This window comes from Antechinus flavipes, chromosome 1, assembly GCF_016432865.1.
Source record: "Antechinus flavipes isolate AdamAnt ecotype Samford, QLD, Australia chromosome 1, AdamAnt_v2, whole genome shotgun sequence".
In the NCBI taxonomy this organism is placed as follows: domain Eukaryota; kingdom Metazoa; phylum Chordata; class Mammalia; order Dasyuromorphia; family Dasyuridae; genus Antechinus; species Antechinus flavipes.
Genome location: NC_067398.1, coordinates 597,358,899 through 597,386,430, shown reverse-complemented (window position 1 = coordinate 597,386,430; position 27,532 = coordinate 597,358,899). Strand labels below are relative to the sequence as shown.

At 37.2% G+C, this 27,532-nt stretch overlaps 1 protein-coding gene across 1 annotated transcript; it reads right to left on the bottom strand.

Annotated features, from left to right (window-relative positions):
* Positions 1–13,736: 13,736 nt before the first annotated feature.
* Positions 13,737–26,966, bottom strand: LOC127547586 (nonsense-mediated mRNA decay factor SMG5-like). Its single transcript, XM_051974497.1, has 3 exons — positions 24,300–26,966; positions 16,643–16,727; positions 13,737–13,969 (listed from the first exon to the last, which is right to left on the bottom strand). The coding sequence occupies exons 1-3, from the start codon at positions 26,964–26,966 to the stop codon at positions 13,737–13,739; spliced, it is 2,985 nt and encodes a 994-aa protein (XP_051830457.1).
* Positions 26,967–27,532: the final 566 nt, after the last annotated feature.

The following is a 27,532-nucleotide window of genomic DNA, read 5'->3' as shown; positions in this document are numbered from 1 at the left end:
GGCTCCAAGAAGCTGTAGTATGGACATTAGACACATCCTAATAAACCATCTTGGCAAGTGGGCTAAACAAAATTGAGATTAAAAGAAAGGATCTCAAACCTATCAGTGAATTTGGAGGCAGTGGGTGTCTACCCCAAACTCTGAAGACTTCCTCTGGTGTGATGAGTGGATGAGAACAATTTGTTCCAATGAAGGCAGCTGAAGCAGGCTCTGTGGAATGCTTAGATCTTGGTTAGACAGCAAAGACACTAGTCATCCACTGCATCTGAAGCCATAATCAGTCATTTTGATCCTGTCCTGCCACTATACTGTGACAACTCTACAAGAGGCCCAAGTCTTTGCTCTACTCTGCCTGACTTAAATCCAATTTATACACGAATCAAAAGGCATGACCCAAATCATTTTACCATTTTTTATATCTCAAAGTTCTGCAGTGACTGACTGTCAAGTGATGAAGCAGTAGGTGCAGATACACCGAGAGCTATAGTTACAACCCTGTACACAGAAGGCACAAACCATAGGGTCATCTTTTCACAGGAAGTAGCAATGGGATTCAGCAGCCCCTTTGGTGTCTGAGCAGCCTTTTAAGGATTGCACTGCTCAACTCCAGGTGTGAGGAAGGGGCTAAGAAAGATGCCCTACAATTTGTTTGCTTACTTAACCCAGTCTTAATTAATGTGTGAGGTAAGGATTTTACACTACAGTTGAAACACACAAAAAATGTACAAAAACTTCTGCAAAGATGATTCTAACCACCATCAATACATGAAATGTGCCCACACTTATGAACAATACAAAATCCAGTAGGTTCTTATTTCAAGAGAACTTGGCAGATATTGCATCCAAAAACAGCCTTGAGTGAAACAAGAGCAGATGAATAAAGACCAGCTTAATGAAATCAGAGCTGGCTATACATTTTTCTGGAGTAGCTGCAGCTAAAGGGAGCACTGTGAGGCTGGTTTAAGTTTTTCAATCAAAAGTAATCTAGTCAACAAACTTGTGTGCCTATCAGGAGGAATGAACAGGCTCATGATAACGCAATTGCCACTTGCAGGAAAATACCACATCACCATCAATGCCTATTCTCCCATCATGATGAAGTAAAAAGAAAAATCTTATGAAGATTTGGAGACTTTTATCATCAATATGCCAAAAGAGAGCAAATTTATAATTCTGGATACCTTTAAAGCTAAAGTAGGCTAAGGCTACCAAACATAGCAGGAAGTCCTTGGAAAGAATGAGTTGAAAATAGCAACAACAATAGTCACTTACTACTGAAGACTTGTGCATCTCATGATCTCATCACCAACCTTGTCTCCCATTTATCTAAATGCAATGATACCTTACAGATGCATACTTGTAGCAAGCATTGGCATTTGATATACTGTGCTTATAATAACAGATAGGCTAAGAGAGTGATGAAGGTAATAAAGGTGCAGGGCTCTGAACTGATGACTAATCCTCTCCAAGGTAAATTCCCATTCAACAAAAAGTGATGATCCCAAGGCAAAATGAATATATATAAGAATTAATGTCAAGAGATTAGAGGTTTCTCTGATCAGGAACAGTTTTTTGCTAGCTTGACGTTTCCGTGTTAAGCCAATAGACAATTGGCAACAGTGGAGCAGAAAAGTAGCCTGAATGGGACAGCTTAAGTGAAGACTTTTCAGTCTGACCACTGTTTATTGAATTTCATGAAGCCTAGACCCGAGTTTCGATTTCCTAGACATCAAGCGACTTGGGAGAAACAGAACTTATCGATTGCCAAAATCCTGGTTCCTAATAAGGGAATTAGAACTTCTATAACCAAATCATAATTTATATGGGGAAAAGTGGGTGGGTTTGGGGTTTCCATGGCTCTTTGTGTAAAAACTGCATGCATGTACTGGGCTCTCCTGACTCCGAGTACTTCCCTTTTGCTTGATGTGGGACTGCCTGGTTCTCATGAGATCCTGAATAAATCTTTGTTCTATACCTCAAGAAACTTCTGAGTAGTCAATTTGAATAGGGTCTGGTTGTCCCACACAGATTGGGGGGGGGGGCCTCACCCGGGATCGGGGGGAAGTCTTCAGGGAGATAATGGAGTCCCATACCAAATGCAGGTGCCCATGGACAAAATTGATCCGACTATCTTTGTGTTGGAGATTGCCATTTCCCTCCTAGAGGGCCTAATGATCCAAGGCAGGGGAACTCAGTATAGAATAAGGTGGAAGGAAGAAGGTCCTGATGGACAGCACAGTCTGGAAGACCTACACATAGCTCGAGGTAAGTGCTCGGGAGTCTGGGGGTCTATTGGCCAAATGAGAGACTAGCTCTCTAAAAATTTTGGGGACTGCTTCGACCCCAAGGAAAGGGCTTCCTGAGGACACTCTTGGGTGACTGCGAGTGTTAGGACAATCTACACTGCAGATATGGGGAAAACACAGTTCAGAATCAAAAGTCAGGACAAGAGGCAAGGGATCCTGACCAATAGCCCCTTGGGGAATTGGCTATAGAATTATAACAAGTTCCTGAAATATAAAGGGAAAACCAAAAAGGAATTAAATACTGTTGCTTTGTTTGGGATCATCAGGATCTTGACAGGGGAGTGATCTGGAAATAATTTGGCTCCTCCAAAGATTGGGTGTGTTAACAACTAAATTTGTTTGTCAGTGAGAGGGATCCATTCAAACCAGAGGAATCAGCATATGCCGGTCTTTGGCTCAATGAATCTGCCAAAATTTTCCTTAATCCTCCTCAATGCCAGGAGGAGAGCAAGGAGAAAGATTCATGGGACCCCTTAGCTGCACTTCTACCCCTTCCTATATTCCCCCTCCAGCAGAACTACCAATGCCAGAAGCTCCTCCAAGTTTGGAGGCTGGGAGTGGAATGTAACTGAGAGAAGAACCCCATGCTCCATTGCTGAGAGAGTTAAGGCAATTAGAAAAAGACATTCAGAATCTACCTTTTAGGGAATTGGAATCACTGAAATCTGGAGTAGAAAACCAACCTCATGGCATGTTCCCTCTAAAGGAAGTTCCATTGGGATGGGCTCAAGGGGAAATTGGGTTTATGAATGTCCCTATCAGGCAACAACATGAGAGCATTTAAGAGGGAATTGGTCTCCATAATGGAAAATTTGGTGGGGGCCTCTAAGCAATTAGATCATTTCTTGGATCCCAGTTTGTATATATGGTCTGAGTTAATGTACAAATTAACCATCCTTTTTACACATGAGGAGAGGATCTCTATTAGGACCACAACCATGAGAGAATGGAAAAGAAGGCACCCTCCCCCTGCTGCTGGATTAATGCCAGCAGAGCAAAAAACACCCAATGGCTGATCCAGGGTGGAACAGTAACAATTCAGCACACAAGTAGAATATGCAGAATCTGAGAGAACTTATAATTGCTGGAATTAGAGACTCTTTTCCTAAGAGACAAAACATTAATAAGGCTCTAGCTATTAGACAGGAGAAGGGCGAGTCACCCACTCAATATCTAGAATGACTGAAAGAAGGGATGAGGAAGTATTTTGGGATGGACCCCGAGGGTTTGGAAGAGGAGCAAGTTCTGAAGGTGCAGTTTGTATCTAACTCCTAGCATAAATAAGAAACTATAGAAAATTGATGGGTGGAGTGAGAAGTTGTTAGAAACTATGCTAGAGGAGGCTACAAAAGTATATTGAGAAGGGATGAAGAGAGAGAAAAAGAAAAGGAGAGACAAAGATAAATAAAAAGATAAAAGAGAGAATCGGAGGAGTAGAATGATATTGCAGGTAATTCAGAGTGCACAGAATCAGAATGCCCCCAGTAGAAGGTATAAGGGATCCAGGAGGGATTGGAAGCCTGCGAGGACTCAACAAAGGAAGGGAAAGCCAAGGAACACAAACTCAGAATGTTGGACATGTGGGAAATGTGATGACCACGTTAATACCCTGGATACCTTAGAATCAGCCAGGGTCAGGATAAGCAAAAGTCCTTAGTCTTTATTCTTGGTCTTTAGGAGTAGGATTGAATTGGATGGAAGCAGAATCTCCAAGACCTTCCTTCTTCATCTCCTGCCCAGAAGTAACTCTGGTGATTCTTACTCCACCCCCTAGTCCCTTCCACAATTATCTGTATACACCAATTATCGAGCCAGCACAGAATAGTGGGAAGGGCCATCTTCCAAGCATATGCCCATAGAGTATTGTCCAATCGGTAATTAGTCCTAAGTGCTTGAACTGACCTCAGTGCAACGACTCGAGTTTCCGCCCTCTACAGGGAAACAAGGGCATTTTTCCAGGGAGTGCCCCAGGAGAAGGGAGGAAGAACAGGTGGCTTCACTAATGGAGCTGGAGGATTAGGAGATGGCCATGGGTAGCTGTGCCATTGAGACCAGCTTGGCTCTTGAGCAAAAGGTTGGATGTGCATAATGGGACTGGATTTTGGTCAGAAGAAGAGAAACATCACTGGTAGATACTGTTTGAATCAAACTGGGGAAGGAAGTGACTAGGGAAAAGTGAGTGCGACTGGACCTATTCTGTGGAGGTTAAAATAATTCAACTGGATTGCACAAGGTATAAGTATAGATGGACTCAGACTCATGTCCAATTGTAGAAATGGTGCATGTGCCCCTGTGCTAACTCTGGATGGAAATCAGATTCTTGCCAATTCCTTCCATACTGTGATTTAAATTGGCCACCAAATTGATATGAAATAGCTTTGCTCACAGGAAATAAAAAAGGTCATCCATGTGGGCCCTGGCAAATTACAGAATGTATGAGGCGTGAGGAAAAGGGGATTCTAGTTCAGCCTTGGTATCAAAGGGCCTGGCAAAATTCAACCTGGTCTGGTTATTTCACTCCCTTTTGGAGTACAGTAGATAGATCTGAACCTAACATTATGGATTGTAGTTTTAAAAGAAAGCAACAATTATGGAGGTGCCAATATCAGGACACCATCTGGACTCTATCAGAGTGGCCTTTTAGGAGATAAAAACTCAATATTATCCTGTGGCCTTTAACAAAACCAGTTTTTGAAACAAGCAACTCTGCCTTGGAAGGACAGTATTGGATCTATGGCCAAACAACTTATACACACTTTCCCTCAAACTGGACCAGAGGGTTAATAAGACCGAAGTTTTTCTTTTTGCCTGGTACTGGTAGAAGTCAATTAGGAATCTAACTCTACAATGATCTAGAGAGAAAGAAACAGTGCACTGACACCTCCCTTTTTCAAACCGGGGAATACAAACAGATGGGGAGACACCTGACCTCCTGAGAGGATAGTCCAAGAGTATAGACCAGCACCATGGGCCCAGGACGGTAGTTGGGGATACAGAACTCCTATATACATATTAAATAGATTAATTAGGCTTCAAGCAGTCCTAGAAATCATCACCAATCAGACTGCCAAAGCACTAGACTTGTTAGCCAAACAAGCTACCCAAACAAGAGAAGCAGTCTTGCAACATAGCTTAGTCTCAGACTATTTGTTAGCAGAAGAAGGGGGAGTCTGTGGGAAATTGAATCTATCTACTTGTTGTATGCAGATTGATGATAATGGATGAGTAGTAAAAGAAATCACCAGAAGCATTAGGAAGCTTGCTCACGTCCCTGTGCAGACATGGAGCTCCCCGTTCAACATGTCCTGGTGGTCATGGTTTTGAGGTAGTTGGTGGAAACAGATGTTATGGTTTGGGCTAATTGCCTTGAGCGAGTTATACTCCTACCAATTTGTACCCTTTGCATAATCTGCCTTGTAAGTGGAGTAGTACAAAACTTTGTCCCAAATTCTAGGAAATGAGAATGAGATGTTATGGTTAATGCTATGACATCAGGGGTGGATACCAGTTAATAGAGAAGACACTAGTGATGAGATATTGATAACCTGTGTAGTAAACTACTGCAACAATTTCAAAATGAGAGTTCTTCAAACAATTAGAAAACAAAAAGGGGGAACTGAATGGGACAGCTTAAGTGAAGACCTCAGTCTGACCACTGTTTGCTAAATTACATGAAGCCTAGAGACCCGAGTTTCAATTTCCTAAAAATCAGGTGACTTGAGAGAAACAGAACTTATCAACTGCCAACATCCTGGCTCCTAATAAGGGAATTAGAACTTATATAACCAATCAGAATGTATATAGGGAAAGGTGGGTGGGCTTGGGGTTTCCATGGTTCTTTGTGTATAAAAACTGCATGCATGTACTGGACAGTGGCTCTCCTGACTCTGAGTACTTCCCTTTTGCTCCAAGTGGGATCACCTGATTCTCCCAAGATCCTGAATAAATCCTTTGCTCTATACCTGGAAAAGTCTCTGAGTAGTCGATTTGGGTAGGAGTCTAGCTGTCCCACACAGTAGTGAGCAGCTTTCAGAGATTTCATGTATAATACTGCATTTACTCAACTGGATCAGAACACTTCCAAATAAACTGACTTAATGAAAATAATGGGGAAATTTAGAAGCTGCCACGTGAAAAACATTTTACCACAGGATTTACTAGCAGGATATTTCATCTACCTCTAAGATTTTCATTTCATTCCATCTGAAGCAAAATACAAGTAAAACTTAGAAAGATGCAGGATTATTTGCTAAATTGAGAGACATATTAGATTCAGTTTTATGTTGATAGTGAACAATTCAAAGCACTTTTATGATGCCTTGAATGCTATTTATGTGCCAAAGACCTTAACTAATCAATATTGATGGAGTCATGCTCCATGACATGATAAGGACATGATTCTAGAGAAGTGGATTAAAGCCACTGACAATTCACTTCTGTTTTAAGTCAATTCCCCCCAGCTGAAGTTCCAACTGAAGAAAAGATTTTGAATTTGAATTGTCTCAGAAATATTCTTAAGATTTGGCAACATAAGAGACCACATACTAAGTTCTTTTCTCAATCTAAACTCCCAAGCATTCAAACTCTACTGCAGGGAGTGCAACTCCAATGGGCTGGCCATCTTGTTCAAAAGTCGAACATATGCTTTGTGGAGGGTCAGGAAGTAAGTCCAAAAAACAATAAGAGTCTATTTCAGGTTTTGAAACCAACTCCCTGGTAAGACATTACACTACGTTGGCTCACCAATTCTTTCCAGTAAACATCTGCAAAGACATACCTGTTCAAAAGCTTAATAAAGGATTCCTGCCACTGGAACAAAATGCAAACTCAGCTATACAAGAGATCAAAAACATACCTTTTAACTTTGGACAGGAAAATGCATTCCACTGCAATAGATCAAATATTTTTTAGGAGGAATATATCAAAGACATTGGTATGATAATTTCTGCCCTGATGAATATCACAACTGTTTACAATTCTGTCAAAGTCTGGACTATTTGCATTTCAGTGGATAGGTTTTTTGTTAAAGTAGATACAGGAATATCAAAGTGTGGATTGACTCTAAAAGCATTAGAAACTTATATAATTCTGACTCTTGGGTTAATAAATTTAAAGACTGCACAACATATGTTCCACCTGCCCTCGGTTCTTGGTCACTCACTGGAGCTAGATTCTGACAATGCTTGACAAAAACTTCTATGGAGAACTCACAGAGCAAATGCTCACATGGTGGTCAGAAAAAGTGTTAAAATAGCACTCAAAGTTTGTCTTAAGAACTTTTCAGTTGATTGTCCAACATGGGAGACCACCATAGCATGCGCTCATCAGAAGTGTAGTGCTCTTAGAGCAAAGCAGAATTGAAGTAGTCCAAAAGATACTTGAGATAGCCAAATTTGAAGAATTCACCACAAGTGTTCACATGGACTATTTGTATCCAAGTAGTGGTCAAGCATTTTGTGCTTGAATTGGTCTGATCAGTCACAATTAGATACAAGTGTAACTTGACTCTATCATACTGATGGGATTTTGGTCCTCCTAAGGAATAAAGGACAATGATAAGCTAGGATTTGAAAAAGACCTTGAAGGATGTCTATTAATTGGATATAAAGAAATGGGTTTAGAATAGTCTCTTCTCCTATGCTATTATTTATGGCAACAATTTCTAAATAAAGAGCCTTTTTCCAGTTTCTTCCTTTTTATGTATTATTGTATTTTTATTTTTGTTAAACATTTCTCAATTGCATTTAAAAATATATATTTAGTATTATTTATTATTTGTATTATGCTTATTTAGTATTTAGCATTATTTACATGTAAAAACCATTTTTAACATTTATTTCCAAATTCTCTCCCATTCTTCTTTCCCAATCTACCATTTGAGAAGATAAGCAGTTCAATAGAGGTTATACATGTCTAAACATGCAAAACAATTCCACAATAGTCATATTATAAAATAAAATAAAAAAACACTCAAGAAAAATAATAAAAGTATATATATAAAATATATATATATACTTCAATCTGTATTCAGATACCTTTAGTTTTTTCTCTGGGGATGGATAGCATTTTTCATTATAAGTTCTTCAGAGTTGTCTTTGATTATTGTATTGCTGAGAATAGTCCAGTCATTCACAGCTGATCACCTTAAAATATTGCTGCTACTTTGTTGTAAAGAGCTTTTGATTAGAGCTTAGAGGGCCTCAGTTCAGCCACTTAAACCAAGATAAAATCAGGTAAATTTTCTTGGTTCTTTAGCTCTCACTTCCTTACCTATAAATTAGATCACTGATCTTCACAGTTTCAAAAACTATTCTTAGACCTTCGGTCCACACAAAAACAAGATTGCAGGCCAGATTTGGCACAATATAGCAACCCCGGTATTAACTTTAAAAAACAATAACAAAATTAATATTCTCTACCTTCCACCTTCCCACAAGTAATGTTATGCCACAGTTTCCTTGAATTGTTCTACCTCAGTTATTCTGGCCAATCCCCAGGTTGCAACACCACCCTGGCCAGTTATTCAGTGGAGTTTCTATGAAAGTATAAATAGTGTGCCAGTGATAGAAAAGGTTGGTTCATATAGAAACATATAAAGGTTGATTTATTTATAAATACACACATACACACACACACACACATATATATGTAAACATTTTAAAAAGTAATATATGCAACTGAACTTTAAATACATTTATTATTTAACATGGAAGTTATCATTAGCCTTTAGAAAAGTAAATACTTTATATCATAATTAGTTATTCCCTTTTGTTCACTAGTGGCTAAAGATAGAATTTTTAAAAAACTATTGTTAGATAAAAATTCTCTATCTTTCCTGCTACAAATTGTGTGAGCAAGCATTTTCATTCTCTATATATGTATATATATATTTTTTGTTAACCATCTTCCAAATTTAATTTCATTTTTGCAAATATGGGTCCCTTTCCATCCTTTAAAGTCCAGTAGAAATACTGCTGTATCAAAGGTATGCGCAATTTGATAACTTTTTGAGCATAGTTCCAAAATGCTCTCCAAAATGGCTGGATGCATTCACAATTCCACCAACAATGAATTTGTGTCCCAGTTTTCCTAAATTCCTTCCAACACTTGTCAATATATTTGTATTCAACAAACTAGTATGAAATCTTATAGATAATAAGCATATGAAATCTTTCTGGATTTCTTTTAACTTACAAAATGTGTCTCATAAAATATTTATAATTTTATGAGTCAAATATAGATCGAATATAATTTTATGCTTTATATGTAATTTATTATAATACATATTATGGTTATATTCTATTATGTATTATATTATATGTCACATATGATTATACATATTATATTATGTAAATTTTACTTTGGAATTTTTTTTACCAGAAGTTATCACATATATTAGATTATTAGTAATAAATGAAATTTCTCTGGAGGTTTGCAACGCACTTTTTTGGTGTCAAAAATGTTTTGTGGAACAAAAAACCATGATGAATTATATAAATAAATTATATAAATAAAATAAAAATTACATAAATAAATAAATAAGCCTTTGATGTTTTTAAATTTGATGGAAGGCCATTTAGTATTTTCTGTTTGCCCCATACCTAAGAAATATATTATTTCTTAGACAGGTATTACATTTCTATTTGTATATCCAGGTTAGCTGTTTTTAGCATATCATTAATACTTAATATTAGTTTGTCATTCATTAATTCAAGGAGGCAGAATAGTTCATTGAAAATATTTCTGGATTTAAATATAGAGGATCTATGGGCCTGCTTAAACAGTCAGCCACCAATACAAATCTTTGGTATAACAAAGAAGGACCAGAATAATGCATGGGATAAGGAAAAAGTTGCAAAGTATGTCATCAGAGAAGTGATTTCTCAGGAGATCTATAGATACTCATTAGAAGACTTTATACAGAAAAAGAATTCCTCTTGTTATGTTCTTATCAATCTTACCTATTCTATATATTTGCCCTAATAAAATTTCAAAAGGATCTTACCCTCTACACTGCTGATTTTTCAGATTATTACTTCTGCGCGCTGAATCTTCTATTATATGTGTTGTCCATACGAATTTAGCATTTATTATTTGACAGGTATTACATTTCTATTTGTATACCCAGGTTAGCAGTTTTTAGCACATCATTAATACTTAATATTAGTTTGCCATTCATTAATTCAAGGAGGCAGAATAGTTCATTGAAAATATTTCTGCATTTAAATATAGAGGATCTGTATTTTAAATTTGTCTCTGACACTTCCTATGTATTTGAACTTGGAAAATCCCTTAATTCCTTGGCCTTACATTGCTCATTTATAAAATGAGATGGAACTAAATGACTTCTATGTCCTTCTGGCCCTAAATCTATGCTTCTGTGACTATTAAAATCCCTTCCAAAATTAATCTTTTATCATTTCTTTTGGAGCAAAATTCCTAAGCCAGTTCATCTGATGAATGTTACTATTTCTTCAAGGAAGCAATCCAAAAATTTTGTGCTAGAGCAGCCTAGTTATTGTATTATCAACCAAAGAAATGATGAGAGAAATAAATTATTATTCATGGACTTTGCCCATAATGCCACCTTTCTCCTTTCACATTAAACCTTAAGGGAGTGAAGAGGTTATGAACCACATACATAAAATCAGAGCCACCTAGTTACAAATGAATTAATTTATCTAATCAGGTCTATTTCACTCTACTAAAAAACATCAATTGCATATACAGCACCTGATTTTAGTCACTGATTCTTTAAGCAATTTTATTAAACATTACAGGAATGCTATATGGGTTGAATTTTTAAAGATAAACTACACAATAAACTCTTATAATTTATCATGTACTTGACAATTTGAGATATTCTATTCTTTGGAAGAAATTGTTGTAGTAATTTTCCCAAGAGAAGTGAAATTGCCAATAAATACTTACAGGAATAATAAGCATAGTGTACAGAACAAGGAAGGCGAGGGGAGCTGCCATTCTCTCCCCAAAACTACATCTGGAACACTTTGAACTGCCTGGATCTTACTTTGATCAATTAAATCTAGTCCATAAAAGGAGAAGTAATGGAAACTAATTCATATGAGGACTTGTGAAGGAAATAAGAATACTTAAGCTGTAAAAAAGGAACTTGGTCGTGGGATGGGTTGTCTAATCTTTTGAAGGAGAATGTATTGGAAAGAGAATTGGCTTTGGGATCATATCCTAGCTTTGCTACTTGTTATCCATGTGAGCTTAAGAAATTACTTAATCTTTCTGGGTTATATTTGCTCATCTTTAAAATGAGGGAGCTAGATTAGATAGTCTCCAAATTTATTTCCTGTTTTCAATCCATGAAAATATTGTTCTCCTAAGAATTTTCCTTTCAAAGTGGGGTTAATTATTCCATTTGGAATTGTATTATAGTTTTGGTGACAGAACTAGAACCAATTTTTTAAAGAGATTTTTGTTTTCAAAACATATACATAATTTTCAACATTCAGCCTTACAAAGTCTTGCATTTCAATTTTGTCCTTCCCTTCCTCCATCCTCTTCCCTGTATGCTAAATGTGTGCAATTCTTCTATACACATTTCCACAATTATATGTGGCACAAGAAAAATCAGAGCAAAAATGAAAAAAAAAGAGAAAGAAAACAAAATGCAAGCAAACGACAACAAAAAGTGAAATTACTATGTTATATTCCACATTCAGTTCCCATAGTCCTCTTTCTGGGTGTAGATGGCACTCTCCATCACAAGACCATTGAAACTGGTCTGAATCATCTCATTGATGAAAAAAGCCATGTCCATCTGAATTGGTTATCTCATTATTTTGCTGTTGCTGTGTACAATGTAGAATCAAAATGTTTTAATGTAACAAAGAGACAGATTTTTTGACTCATCTAAGGAACTTTTTTATAATGAGAAATGTCTAAAAGTAAAAGTAGTTCTCAGAAGGGAAAGTGACATCTTCAAGCAGGCTGAATAATCACTTATTGGGGACACTGAAAAGAGAACTTGTATTCAAGAACAGGCTAGCTTAAATGATTTTTGACGCCCCTGAGAGTCATTGCTTCTGTGAAATGTTCAATGCCAGCATTAAATCATTTCTTTATTGATTTCTAGCTCTAAATTCTCTAAGCTACCAATAAATGCTCCATAGGAAAGAAGGGGACAAAAAATTGGTCAAGATATGCTCCTGGACAACTGATTCTTCACCGCCACCCTGATCCCAACTCAAGTTATGTGATCATAGAAAGTTAACATTTTTATAATGCTTACTATGTGCCACCGTACAAAGGCTGTTATAATCATCTCATTTGAATCTGATACCAATGCTGGGATGTAGGAAATATTGTCATTTTCCAGATAAGGAAACTGAAGCAAACAGAAATTAAAAGACTTATGTCATTCCTAGAGTCTGATTTCAGATTGAACTCAAATCTTTTTGACTCCAGGTCTTTTTGACTCTAGTCACTTCAGGAAAGATAGCCAGTGAGTATTGATGTGTTAGAGGTGGAAATGAAAGAAAAGATATAATAGATAAAATGGAAAGTTCACGTAAAGGAATGGATAATAAGCAGACTGAAGTTTTGTAAAAGGATATCCAAGTCTGGAAGCATGGAAAAGAACATGAGGCAGAGACCCTACAAAGGAATAAGAGTTCCTTCCCCTTCTTTTCTAGTTCCTCTTGCTGGGGCTGCTAGTCAATCAGTTCATTTCCTGGGATCTCCTCAGCAATGGTACTACTCTCACTAGCACTATTTACTCAGCACCTTATTGTTGTTTCTCCAGATTGGTAAGGGCTTCTCCAGGATCTCTCATTATAATACTTCTCTCTCATACAGGTGTGTGTCCCTTTAGTCCTAAGACATGGGGGTGAGCTGGGGGTAGAAGGCCCCTGAGTTCAGGGTTCATGGGGGGTTGAACCTGAGTTCAAATATGGCCTCAAATACTTACTTCCTATATCACCTTAGGCAAGTCACTTAACGCTGTTTGCCTCAATTTGATAAAATGAACTGGAGGAGGAAGTGGCAAAACACTTCAGTATCTTTGTCAAAAAAAAAAAAAAATTCTATATGGAGTCATGAAGAGTTGAACAGAACTAATGGACTAAAAAATGAATTTTAAAAGCTAGTTTGGAAGCTAGCTTTTAATTAATTAAATTAACTTAATCAAATTAAATTAAAGATTTGGAAACTTTTAACTTTTTGCTTTAAATCTTTAAGTTGAAATAACTTAATATTTAACTTATAGATAATTATTTTAAAATCTCAAAAAATTAAATATTTATATTTAACTATCATTTTTCATTGCTTCTGTAGCAGGAACTTACAAAACTCAGACTAGGGTGGGCAGTGATTGCCCTAGAAGAGATGACTTTGGAAGTATCAAAAATTTTCTGGTGCCCAGGCTGCATCCTTCCTTGCCTATCTGTGGCTCACTGTTTATTCAGAATAAGGCCTTTCAACTGTGGTTTCATCTTCTGCCTTTTGTGGGACTTCTCCACCTGAGCATTCAGTACCTGCCGCCCCCCTAGGATCAGGTCTCTTAGCTTCAGGCCTCTTGAGTTCAAGAGTTGTATCAACACTTTTTTTTTCAATTTGAACATATTCTTGCAGGTCTGACTGGTCAGATGTGCCGATGCTGGAAGAGTCACCTGAGGCATTTTCAGATGAAGCTACAGGTACATCATCATGTTTTACAATCTTAGCTTATAAGCTCTTGGCTTCCTGGTTTATGTTGTTCTTGTCCTCTATTTTTTCAGCTTCATGGGGAATACCATTGGGTACTGAGAGGCAGTTTGGTGTTTGTTCCTCATTTTTTGAAGAAGTCTCCAGTGACCAGGAACTGAGTGAGTACAATCTTTTTTGGCTGAAATGGGACAGATCCTAGGTAAAGATTCTCCATCCCCCACCCCAACCCCACAAACCCCAGCCCCACCCAGGAGTGGTGCTATAGAAAGCCTGCTTAAGCTGATAGAAGATCAAGGGCTACTTGTAACTTGGGGACAGGCAGCTAGACTTCTGGCTACATTAAAATGCACCTCCCCTTGGTTCTTAGAGGAAGAGCAAATCTCTCTAAAAAACTGGGCATTGGTTGGTCAACAGATCTCCGCATATAACAATGAAAACGGTCCTCGTTCAGTTTCCATTGAAGTATTCTATTTATACAATACGATACAGTTGGCCTTAAAATACCGTACTAGTTCTAGGAGAAAAGGAAAAAACTCTAGGAATAGCCAAAGGGGGAAGCCTGAGATAAAGGAGGAAGACAAAGAACAGATTAATGGCCATATCCCCACAGGGCAGGGAGACTTAAGTGAGGCTCAAGGGCGGGGTGAATCTGAGGCAGCTTCAGCCCCAGCTGAGGAGCAGGTAATTGACTCTCCTCCATCAACTCCATCCTCCGGGATGGAGGGAGGAGGGGTAGTGGGGGGGGGGGGGGGGGAGTGACAGCACCAGCACCTACCCCCCCACAGCATCCAGCCTAAATTTTTCCAACACTCAATACTCCAGAAAATCAGAAGTAGGCCAAGTCAAAATCTTTTCTACAAAAATTGCAGAGCCTAGACTTAACCTAAAGTCAAAACATAAAGCCGCTTAAAGAGAAAATAAAGAAACTAAAAAGAATCATACAATAAAAAGTTACTATGGTAATAGAAAAGCTCAAGACACAAACCCAAAAGAAAAAATATTTGCTCAAAAATATTTACAAGAAAAATTTCAAAGAAAAACCATTTGCATACAAATTCAAGTAGAATTCTTAAAAGAGATGAATAATTTAAAAAATTGTTTTATAAATGAAATGCGAGTGCTGGAGGAGAAAATGGTCAAAAAATAAATAGATGAATGCTATAGAGAAAAAAACTGGAAAAGGAATTAACAACATGACACAAAAGGCACAAAACATTGCCCAAGCAAAAACTTCCTGAAAATTGAAATAGACTAAATAGGATTTAATGAATCCATGAGAAAATAATACTAAAACAAAATCACAAAGGCTTTTTATAGTAAAATAATCTAGAAAACTGATTGAGGAGACTATAAAAATCATCACACTAGTTTGTTGCCATGAACAAGAACAAAAAAGCATATACAACATATTTCAAGAAATCATAAAACTGCACAGACCTCTTAGAATCAGAAAGCAAAACAAAAATAGAATCCAGTCATTTCCAGAAAGAAATCCCAAAATGAAAACTCCCAGAAATATTGTAACCAAAGTCCAGAACTTCCAGACCAAAAAACAAACTTTAAACAGTCAAAAAAAAAAAAAAAAAAAAAAAAGCATTGAGGAGTCACAGTTGATATCACATGAGCTAGCACCCATGTTTATAAAGGAGTATTATGTTCTAGAGGGCAAAGAATGTTAGCTTACAACCAAGATTAACTTATCCATGAGTCTAATCATATGGCAGGAAGACATGACCTTTAATGAATGGTCTTATTAGGTCTTGAAGATCTTTAAGAAAAAAAAAAAAAAGGAAAGGAGGAATATGAATTATGGAAATACAAAAATATTTAAAGCTCTTTTTTAAGGAGGGAGGGAAGAAGGTAAGAAATGAGAAAAAGAAAAGGAAGGAAGGAAGAAAACAAACAAGCATTAATATGATAACTGCTGTGCTAAGTACTATTTAAGTGTTATATTATTTTTGATCCTCACAACCTAGCATATAAGTTTAATTATTATCTTCATTTTATAGTTGAGAACATTGAGTTGTTAAGAATCACACAATTAGTGTCTGAATTGGATTTGAATTCAGGTCTTCCCCATTGTACCAGCATCTGATGGGGAATTACTGAACAAGTCATAAATATGATCTAATACTAATGTGCTGTAAGAATTGATGAAGTACACAATTTCAGAGAAAGCAGAAGATACTTGCATGAACTAATGGATGATAAAGTGAATGGAATCAGAATGATTTATAAAATGACAACAATGTTGTATGGAAAATCAGCTTTAAATGACAGAATGATCAGTGAAGTGACTAATCAAAATTCCAGTGGAATAATGATGAAAAATAATATCCACTTTTCAATAGATAGCTGCCTCAGAGTACAGAATAAGGCACAAATCTAGATCTAGATTCCAGTCATGGGCAATGTGAAAATTAATTTTGCTTAACTATAAATACTTGTAATGGAAGGTTTTTGTTTTGTTTTGTTTTTAATTTTAATTTGTTTTAATACTCATGGTGAGAGGAGAAGGGAGAAAAAGAAGGAAGATTTTTTTCGGGAGGGTTGTTTTTATTTTTTCTTTTCTAATTGGAAAAATTAGTTTTACCAAAACAAAACAAAACAACAACAAAAAAAAAAAAAAAAAAAAAAAAAAACAGGACAAATCTTACATATCAGAATAAGTCTCAAGTGGATAACTGTCAAGCTCAAATCAGTCACAAAGTATTTGATATTTACTATTTGCCAGAGATTGAGCTAAATGCAAGAGATATAAAAGCAAAATACAGTCCCTGACCTAAAGTAACTCACATTTTAATAGAGAAACAACTTTTAATGATTAGCTATGAGACAATGAGATTAGCTATTTACCAAATAGATGGAAGACAATCTCTGAGGCAAGCATTAGCAAGCAAGTGGAGGGAGTGGAGAGGTAAAGATTAGAAAAGGCTTGTAAAAGGTGAAAGTTGAGCCAAGTCTTGAAGAAAGACAAGGAAAACTAAGAGATCAAGGAGAGGAAACAGAACATTCCAAGAATGGGAGGCAAGGGCAATGCTAAAGTGCGAGACGAGATAGATTATCTTGTTCAAGAAACTACAAGTAGATCAGAGTTCCTGGATTGTGGAGGATATGGAGAAACCTATAGTATGAGAACACTGGAAAGGTTGAAAAGGACCAGGCTATTAAGAGCTTTAATACCAAAGAGAAGATTTAATATTTGATTTTGGTGGCAAAAAGGAGTCAATGGAGCTCATGGAGCAGGAGGTTAACACAGTCTGATCTAACTTTAAATAATACAGATAAAATTATATCAAAATTCAAGAGGAGAAAAAGCAATGTAGCTAGGTGTGTGCTAAATCAGAAAATGCTAGAAAAGAGAAGAAATAGCTTAAATCTGGAAAGAGAAGATGGGAAGATTGAAACACAAAGCAGCAGCAATCAGTGGAGCAAGTAATGAAAGCAAAAACAATCATAATCATTAAAATCAATAATTTATTGTTAAATAGCTAAAATGAACTCACATGATTCAGAGTATCATCTTTAAACATGTGATATTATCAATAAAGGATTCTTTAAAATAAAAAGAAATTGATCTGGGCTAGGTTGAAATGAATATCCCTTTTTACTTGCCAAAATACCACAGTAAGAGTGGGTATTAAGATAGTTTCATTCCTTATATCAAGAAGTGATCTCCAATGTTTTTAGCAAAACCGAACACAGAAAACCATGAACAGATTTCTGGGGATCACTATAGTGTTTAACAAGATAAGGAATTTCTTGATCATCTTTTAACCCACAAACACCATGTTCTTAGAGGCAAGAAAAAATATTCCTGTATGTATATTTTGGGGTAAATGAGGAAGACTTTTAGTTGATCATCTTCCATTCTTTTTTTTTTTTTTTTTTTTTTTTATAATAAATTTTATTTTATTTAATAATAACTTCGCATTGACAGAATCCATGCCAGGATAATTTCTACACGACATTATCCCTTGCAATCACTTATGTTTCGTTTTTTCCCCCTCCCTCCCTCCTCCCCCCCCCCCCAGGATGGCAAGCAGTCCTATATATGCTAAACATGTTGCAGTATATCCTAGATACAATACATATTTGCAGAACCAAACAGTTCTCTTGTTGCACAGGGAGAATTGGATTCAGAAGGTAAAAATAACTCGGGAAGAAAATCAAAAATGCAAATAGTTCACATTCATTTCCCAGTATTCCTTCTTTGGGTGTAGCTGTTTCTGTCCATCATTTCTCCAATGAAACTCAGTTAAGTCTCTTTGTCAGAGAAATCCACTTCCATCAGAATACATCTTCATACAATATCGTTGTCGAAGTGTATAATGATCTCCTTGTTCTGCTCATCTCACTTAGCATCAGTCCATGTAGGTCTCTCCAAGCCTCTCTGTATTCATCCTGCTGGTCATTCCTTACAGAGCAATAATATTCCATAACATTCATATACCACAATTTACCCAGCCATTCTCCAATTGATGGGCATCCATTCATTTTCCAGTTTCTAGCCACTACCAACAGGGCTGCTACAAACATTTTGGCACATACAGGTCCCCTTCCCTTTTTTAGTATCTCTTTGGGGTATAAGCCCAATAGAAACACTGTTGGATCAAAGGGTATGCACAGTTTGATAACTTTTTGGGCATAATTCCAGATCGCTCTCCAGAATGGCTGGATTCGTTCACAACTCCACCAACAATGCATCAATGTCCCCGTTTTCCCGCATCCCCTCCAACATTCATCATTGTTTTTTCCTGTCATCTTAGCCAATCTGACAGGAGTGTAGTGATATCTCAGAGTTGTCTTAATTTGCATTTCTCTGATCAATAGTGATTTGGAACACTCTTTCATGTGAGTGGTAATAGTTTCAATTTCTTCATCTGAAAATTGTCTGTTCATATCCTTTGACCATTTATCAATTGGAGAATGGCTTGATTTTTTATAAATTTGAGTCAGTTCTCTATATATTTTGGAAATGAGGCCTTTATCAGAACCTTTAATTGTAAAGATGTTTTCCCAGTTAGTTACTTCCCTACTAATCTTGTTTGCATTCGTTCTGTTTGTACAAAGGCTTTTTAATTTGATATAATCAAAATTTTCTATTTTGTGATTGGTAATGGTCTCTAGTTCATCTTTGGTCACAAATTTCTTTCTCCTCCACAAGTCTGAGAGATAAACTATCCTATGTTCCTCTAATTTATTTATAGTCTCGTTCTTTATGCCTAGGTCATGGACCCATTTTGATCTTATCTTGGTATGTGGTGTTAAGTGTGGGTCCTTGCCTAATTTCTGCCATACTAATTTCCAGTTATCCCAGCAGTTTTTATCAAATAATGAAATCTTATCCCAAAATTTAGAATCTTTGGGTTTGTCAAACACTAGATTGCTATAGTTGACTATTCTGTCTTGTGAACCTAACCTTTTCCACTGATCAACTAATCTATTTCTAAGCCAATACCAGATGGTTTTGGTGACTGCTGCTTTATAATATAATTTTAGATCAGGTACAGCTAGACCACCTTCATTTGATTTTTTTTTCATTAATTCCCTTGAGATTCTCGACTTTTTATTGTTCCATATGAATTTTGTTGTTATTTTTTCTAAATCATTAAAATATTTTCTTGGAAGTCTGATTGGTATAGCACTAAATAAATAGATTAGTTTAGGGAGTATTGTCATCTTTATTATATTTGCTCGGCCTATCCAAGAGCACTTAATATTTTTCCAATTATTTAAGTCTGACTTTATTTGTGTGAAAACTTTTTTGTAATTTTGCTCATATAATTCCTGACTTTCCTTTGGTAGGTAGATTCCCAAATATTTTATGCTATCAACAGTTATTTTGAATGGAATTTCTCTTTGTATCTCTTGCTCTTGGATTTTGTTGGTGGTGTATAAGAATGCTGAGGATTTATGGGGATTTATTTTGTATCCTGCTACTTTGCTAAAATTATGAATTATTTCTAATAGCTTTTTAGTAGAATCTCTGGGGTTTTCTAGGTATACCATCATATCATCTGCAAAGAGTGATAGTTTGGTTTCCTCATTGCCTACTCTAATTCCTTTAATCTCTTTCTCGACTCTTATTGCAGAGGCCAGTGTTTCTAATACAATATTGAATAATAATGGTGATAGTGGGCAACCTTGCTTCACTCCAGATCTTACCGGGAAAGGTTCCAGTTTTTCCCCATTGCATATGATGCTTACTGAAGGTTTAAAATATATGCTCCTAACTATTTTAAGGAAAAGTCCTTTTATTCCTATGCTCTCAAGTGTTTTTATTAGGAATGGCTGTTGGATTTTATCAAATGCTTTTTCTGCATCTATTGAAATGATCATATGGTTTTTGTTTGGTTGGTTGTTGATATAGTCAATTATGTTAATAGTTTTCCTAATATTGAACCAGCCCTGCATTCCTGGTATAAATCCTACTTGGTCATAGTGTATTAACCTGGGGATGATTTTCTGTAATCTTTTTGCTAATATTTTATTTAAGATTTTAGCATCAATATTCATTAGGGAGATTGGTCTATAATTTTCTTTCTCTGTTTTCAGCCTACCTGGTTTAGGTATCAGTACCATATCTGTGTCATAAAAGGAGTTTGGTAGGACTCCTTCAATCCCTACTTCTTCAAATAGTTTATTTAGCATTGGAGTTAATTGATCTTTAAATGTTTGATAGAATTCAGATGTAAATCCATCTGGTCCTGGGGATTTTTTCTTAGGGAGTTGATTGATAGTTTGTTCTATTTCTTTTTCTGAGATAGGAGTGTTTAGGATATTTACTTCTTCCTCTGTTAGTTTAGGTAAGCTATATTTTTGGAGGTATTCTTCTATTTCATTTAAGTTGTCGAATTTATTGGCGTAAAGTTGGGCAAAGTAACTCCTAATTATTGCTCTAATTTCCTCTTCGTTAGTGGTGAGTTCTCCCTTTTCATTTTTAAGACTAACAATTTGATTTTCCTCTTTCCTTTTTTTAATCAGATTTACTAAGGGTTTGTCTATTTTGTTGGTTTTTTCATAGAACCAACTCTTAGTTTTATTAATCAATTCAATAGTTTTTTTACTTTCAATTTTATTGATCTCTCCTTTTATTTTTTGAATTTCAAGTTTAGTGTTTGATTGGGGGTTTTTAATTTGTTCCTTTTCTAGCATTTTTAGTTGCAAGCCCAATTCATTGACCTTCTCTTTCTCTATTTTATACAAATAGGCCTCTAGAGATATGAGATTTCCCCTTATTACCGCTTTGGCTGCATCCCATACATTTTGGTATGATGTCTCATTATTATCATTTTCTTGGATGAAGTTATTAATTATGTCTATAATTTGCTGTTTCACCCAATCATTCTTTAGTATGAGATTATTTAGTTTCCAATTATTTTTTGGTCTACTTTCCTGTGGCTTTTTATTGAATGTAATTTTCAATGCATCATGGTCTGAAAAGGATGCATTCACTATTTCTGCCTTACTGCATTTGAGTTTGAGGTTTTTATGTCCTAATATATGATCAATTTTTGTATAAGTTCCATGAACTGCTGAAAAGAAGGTGTACTCCTTTCTGTCCCCATTACATTTTCTCCAGAGATCTATCATATCTAATTTTTCTAGTATTCTATTTATCTCTTTGACTTCTTTCTTATTTATTTTGTGGTTTGATTTATCTAATTCTGAGAGTGCAAGGTTGAGATCTCCCACTATTAAAGTTTTACTGTCTATTTCTTCTTGCAGCTCTCTTAATTTCTCTTTTAGGAATTTAGATGCTACACTACTTGGTGCATATATATTTAATATAGATACTTCTTCATTATTCATTCTACCCTTTAGCAAGATATAGTGCCCTTCCTTATCTCTTTTGATTAGATCAATTTTTGCTTTAGCTTGATCTGAGATCAGGATGGCTACCCCTGCTTTTTTGGCTTCACCTGAAGCATAGTAGATTTTGCTCCAACCTTTTACCTTTAACCTGCATGTATCACCCCGCTTCAGGTGTGTTTCCTGTATACAACATATTGTAGGATTCTGGCTTTTAATCCATTCTGCTAACCGCTTCCTCTTTATAGAGGAGTTTACCCCGTTCACATTTATGGTTAAAATGACCAATTCTGTATTACTTGCCATCTTGTTAACCCCGGTTTATGCTTTTCTCCCTTCTTACTCCCTTACCCCCTCCCTTACCCCCCTTCCCAGTATTAAGCTTGTGAGCTCCCCTTGCTTCTCACAGCCCTCCCTTTTTCAGTATCCCTCCCCCCCCTTAGAGTTCCCCCCCCCAACTTACCCCTTTCCCTCCCAGTTACCGTATTCCCTTCCACTTAGCTTATTCCTTCCTTTTTCACTTCTCCCTTCTCACTTTTCAATGAGGTGGGAGAAGTTTCACCATAGAATGAATATGTCTAAAATTCTTCTCTTACTGCCAATTCTGAAAGCAGTAAAATACTCACTATTTTCATTTCTCTCCATTCTTTCTCTCAGATTTACTAGGTTTTCTTTGCCTCTTCATGAAATGTAGTACCCCCACTTTCCCTTTTTTCTAGTACAATGTCTTTTCCACAACTAGTTTCTAGAACAAGGTATACATGTATTCTTTATACATCTTTACAGCCGAAATATAGTTCCCAAGATTAATCTTTACCTTTTTAGATTTCTCTTGAGTTCTGTGCTTGTAGATCAAATTTTTTGTTAAGTTCTGGCTTTTTCATCAGAAATAGATGAAATTCGCTTATTTCGTTGTATGTCCATCTTCTTCCCTGGAAAAAGATGCTCAATCTCGCTGGGTAAGTTATTTTTGGTTGCATACCAAGTTCCTTAGCCTTTCGGAATATCATATTCCAGGCCCTTCGATCCTTTAATGTGGATGCTGCCAGATCCTGGGTGATCCTTATTGTGGCTCCTTGATACTTGAATTGGGTTTTTCTAGCCGCTTGCAGTATTTTTTCCTTTGCCTGAGGGTTCTGGCATTTGGCCACTATATTCCTTGGTGTTTTGATTTTAGGATCCCTTTCAGTAGGGGATCGATGAATTCTTTCAATGTCTATTTTACCTTCTGTTTCTATGACTTCTGGGCAGTTCTCTTTGATAATTTCCTGGAAGATAGTGTTCAGGCTTTTTTTTTCATCATACTTTTCTGGAAGTCCGATGATTCTCAGGTTGTCTCTCCTGGATCTGTTTTCCAGGTCTGTTGTCTTCCCCAGAAGGTATTTCACATCCTTTTCCATTGTTTGATTTTTTTGGATTTGCTTGACTGATTCTTCTTGTCTCCTCGAGTCATTCAATTCCAATTGTTCGACCCTGATTTTCAGTGAGGTATTTTCTTCACTCACTTTTTTAAGATCTTTTTCTAATTGTCCAATTGAGTTCTTTTGTTCTGTGGAATTTTTTTCCATTTCGCCAATTTTGTTTTTTAGAGAGCTGTTTTCTGTTTCCAGTTCACTAATCCTATTTTTCAAGGATTTGGTTTCTTTATCCACTCTCTCTTTAACTGACTTCTCCAGGCTCTTTTGCCAAGCCTCCCTCTCCTTTTTCAGAGCCTCCCTCTCCTTTTCCCATTTTTCTTCTAGTTCCCTTGTGAGAGCCTTTTTAATTTCCTCCATGAGATTCATCTGTGCTGAGGGACATAAGGTCTCTTCCTTCGGGGATTCACCTGGGGACTGTTTGTTTTTAGTCTCCTCAGGGTTTGGAGTCTGCTCTTTATCTGTATAAAAGCTGTCCAGGGTTAAATTCTTTTTCAGTTTCTTGCTCATTCTGTCTATTTATCAAAGACAAACTATCAAAGAAACAGAAGGAAAAAAAAACCCCTTGAATGGAGGCTGCTTTCTTTGGGGAGGGGCAGGGTATTTGTGAGGCACAGGTCCTACTGTGCTATGGCGCCTGCGCACTGAGATCCGAGCGCTCTGAGATCCGAGCGGGTTAAGACACTGTGGGGGAGGGGTGGCCAGGTCCCGAGAAACTCCAGCTGTCCGGGATTGTATTCTTCACCCCCGGTGTTTTTAGCTTCTCTGCTGGGCTGCTGACTTGCTCCTATAGCAAAGCTCTCACCGCAGAGACGGCTGCGATCGCGTCCTACCGCCTCTCCGCTCCACCCGGTTCTGAGCTGCTATCTGTGCTTTGGTTGCCGCTGCTGCCCGCAGACTGCTTCCAAATACCGTCCCCGCCCTCGCGCAAAAACAGACCTTTCTTGACGAGTCTCAAGGATGGTTTCTCTTGGTAAGTAATTGTATGGTTTTTTTTCAGTCGAGCATTAATTCAGAGGCATGAAATGAAATGAATAGTGAGAGAAAAACACGGAGATTACACAGAAGTGTATTTCCTCTCCGCCATCTTGATCATCTTCCATTCTCTATAGAACTGTAGAATGTGTTTGATTTCTACTGAAATACTGGCAGAAGTCTGAAAATCTGACAATAGGGGATGACAAAAAGTATTGGGATTATTCACAATGATACTTGTAAGGATATTCATCCTGTGGCTACGGTCATTAACATCAGACTTGGGTCCCCTCACTAGGTCTTTACATTGCTCCAGAATCTTATTCAAGTCACTTGCTTCAGGGTTTTCCCTGTTCATGCTGGATTTTACATCCTCCTTCCCAGCATTTGTTTGAAAACATAGGTGACTTTTTTCCTTCATCTTGTCCATTAATAAACTGATGACAGCACAAGCTCCAGGTTCTTTGTGTTTCAGGAAAATTAGTTCATCAATAACAATGCTAGAGATAATCACAATAAAACTGTCATTCATGATAAGTTCTTGGATGATTGGCACATACTGACAGAGTGCTTGGGTGTCAGGAACCAGATAAAGAGGGAACTGCCTTTCAGCATACACAAAAGACAATTCTGGATAGAATAGTTGCTGAGTCGCAGTCTTCTTCACTAAGATATTTAATGAAGCTTTGTTCTGTCTCTTCAGGGGGCACTTAGTTGAAACTATGCTTCTGAAGATGCCCAGGCTGGGGAAGAATCTGAGGAGGCTATCATCCAGCTGGGCAGCAAAGTGTCCAAAGCTGCGCAGGAAGCAAGTATACAAAACACCTTTCTCTAAGGGGTCAAGGAGAGGTGGGACCTGCATAAAGCAAATTGATTTGCGGGCTGCCTTCATTGGCAAGAGATTACATATACGTGAATCCTCAGGGAGCAGCAGGGAGATGGGGAGGTCTGATTTCTCACTAATCAATACCAAGTCCCAAATGTGACTGGACAAACTAAGGTGGGCTTCTTGATATTCTTCTATGGTGGGCAGTAAATTCAGCAATACAGCCAGGTGGCTCCACAACCTTGGAGAGCTATGTGTGCATTCCAAAGTGAGATCTGGATCAATCCAAAGCCAGTCCAGAAACACTTTGATGGTGTAGAACAGTTTCTGAGTAGCGAAACAGCAAAGCTTTTTCCTGAGCTTTCCTTTAAGATAGGCCTTCCTACTAAGCCCTCTTTTCCTTGTGTTCCTAAGTTTGTCACACTCTAGATGCTTCTTACTAGTGACAGCTCTAAACTCTGAGCAAGACTTCCTTAGGGTATTTTGTGAGGTTTGGAATTTATGACTACCCCTTAAGAGAGCTTGAGACCTTGAACTGTCTCTTAACTCCAGATGCTTATCTAGAATTAGTGGGGGGCTAACTCCATTCTCCATGGAGGAGTCTGAAGTAAAACTGCTAAAACGGAATATTTCCTCTTCCCAATCATCATTCTTATCTAATGAAATATGGCTTTGGTCACTGTCATTTTCTGAAGCTCCTGAAATATAATCATAAGAACCTTCAGGGGAGGAGGCATACTGAGAATTATCCAGAGAGGCACTCAAATCAAAATCATGGGCTAGAAAGGCTGATTTTTTCTTCTGGACATTCACTCCATCCAACTCTGACTGGATGCTTATATTCATATGATGGACAAGATGAGAGAGTAACACTAAAATAAAGGTGATGGCAGCCCTGCTCTGAGAAACCCCCACAGCCTTCTTCAAGCTGTACACACTCATGATGCATAAAGTGACCATGTGAAAGATGACATGGTCTGGTAGGGAGAAGCCATTTTTGTGCTCCCCTTTGATCTCACTGGAGAGGTAGAGACGGAAGTCCTCCAGTATGGACTGAGACAACAGAGCCAGTCTGGGGTCCATACAGCTGTCAGGCTGCAGGAAGTTCTGAAGGTACAAGAAGCTCACTAGTAGTCTTTTATTGGGTTCACACCTCTCCTGTCCTGACGATGTCATCATCTGGTTGTACATTTCCACAGCCTTGACATATAAACTTCTAAGATAAAAGGATGCATCCCTAGCAGGCACTTCTGACTGGATACTACACTGGTAGAAGAAAGCTGCACTTATATGGTAATAGTTATCACCAGTTACATTTGCTAGCCGATTATAAGGGCTCCCCATATGTGGGGCCATAGACAAAGCTTGAAAATAATGATTTATAGCCAGCTGCTTAAAATTCCTGCATCTAATACGACTCCGAAAGAGAAACAGGTCTCCCAAATATAACAGACAGCGATAACAGGCCATTCGGGCCCACTCCACTTCCTTCTCTGAGGCAAGCACTACTCGCCTACAGTCTATAATATTTCTGTGGGTTCCATTGCTTTCAGGTTGTAGCTCATAATGTTCTTGAAGGAAGAAGAGAAGATTTTGGTAAAACATGATTCCTTTTTCCAAGTGTGTTTTCAAGTCAACATCACTGACATTAACATGATGTATTCTATTCTTAAACATTAGCAGGATGATATTATAATACACATTTATCCATAGGAGTTCTTCTGCTTTCTCTCCATATTGCACTGGGTTCAGAAACATAATCTTAATGCAAAGCTGTTCAATCCGATTCCTTAGTGTGAGACTATAGGGTTTGAAAACATCTTGGTTGGTATTGCTGCTTTTAGAGAGCGTGATGTTGAGTTGCTGACCAAGTTTCAATGCCTTCTGGTAAAGCTGCCTGGCAACCAGGTCCTCTTTGTGAAGAGAAGCATCTTGTATGACACTGCTCATTCTGCAGAATCACAGAAAAGTTCCGATCAGTGTTCTGGAAGATAAACCTCTTAGCCCTTTTAGATCAAACATTTGGTTAATCAAATGAGGGTTTGTATTTACCAGATTATAAATAAAGTTATAGTTATATAATTGAAAAGAAGGAGAAGAGACAAAGAGGACATGAGAGAGAAAAAAGAGGAAGGAACCAGATGCTGAGAACAACAAAAAGAACAAAATCTTAGCTGAGGCCAAAAATTAGTAACTTGTCCAATTTTTCTCCCCTCATTCTCTATTTCCCTCTGGCTGTTTGTTTGTGTTTCCTCCAACTCTCTCTTTTTGCCTCACATACCACATACACACACACAAATCTTGTACTAATTTTCTTTGTTCTTTCACTCAAAATCATGAAGATGTTATAAGAAAATGAGGAACAAAGGGATGTAGAGTATATGGAAAGACTTTAGATGCTACAAACTATTTAGTAAACATACAATAGTGACTCTCAACATCAGTTTTATATGGAAGATGTTGCTTCCATCAAGGCAAAATGAACATGTTATCATGAGACAAAAGAGAGTGTGAAA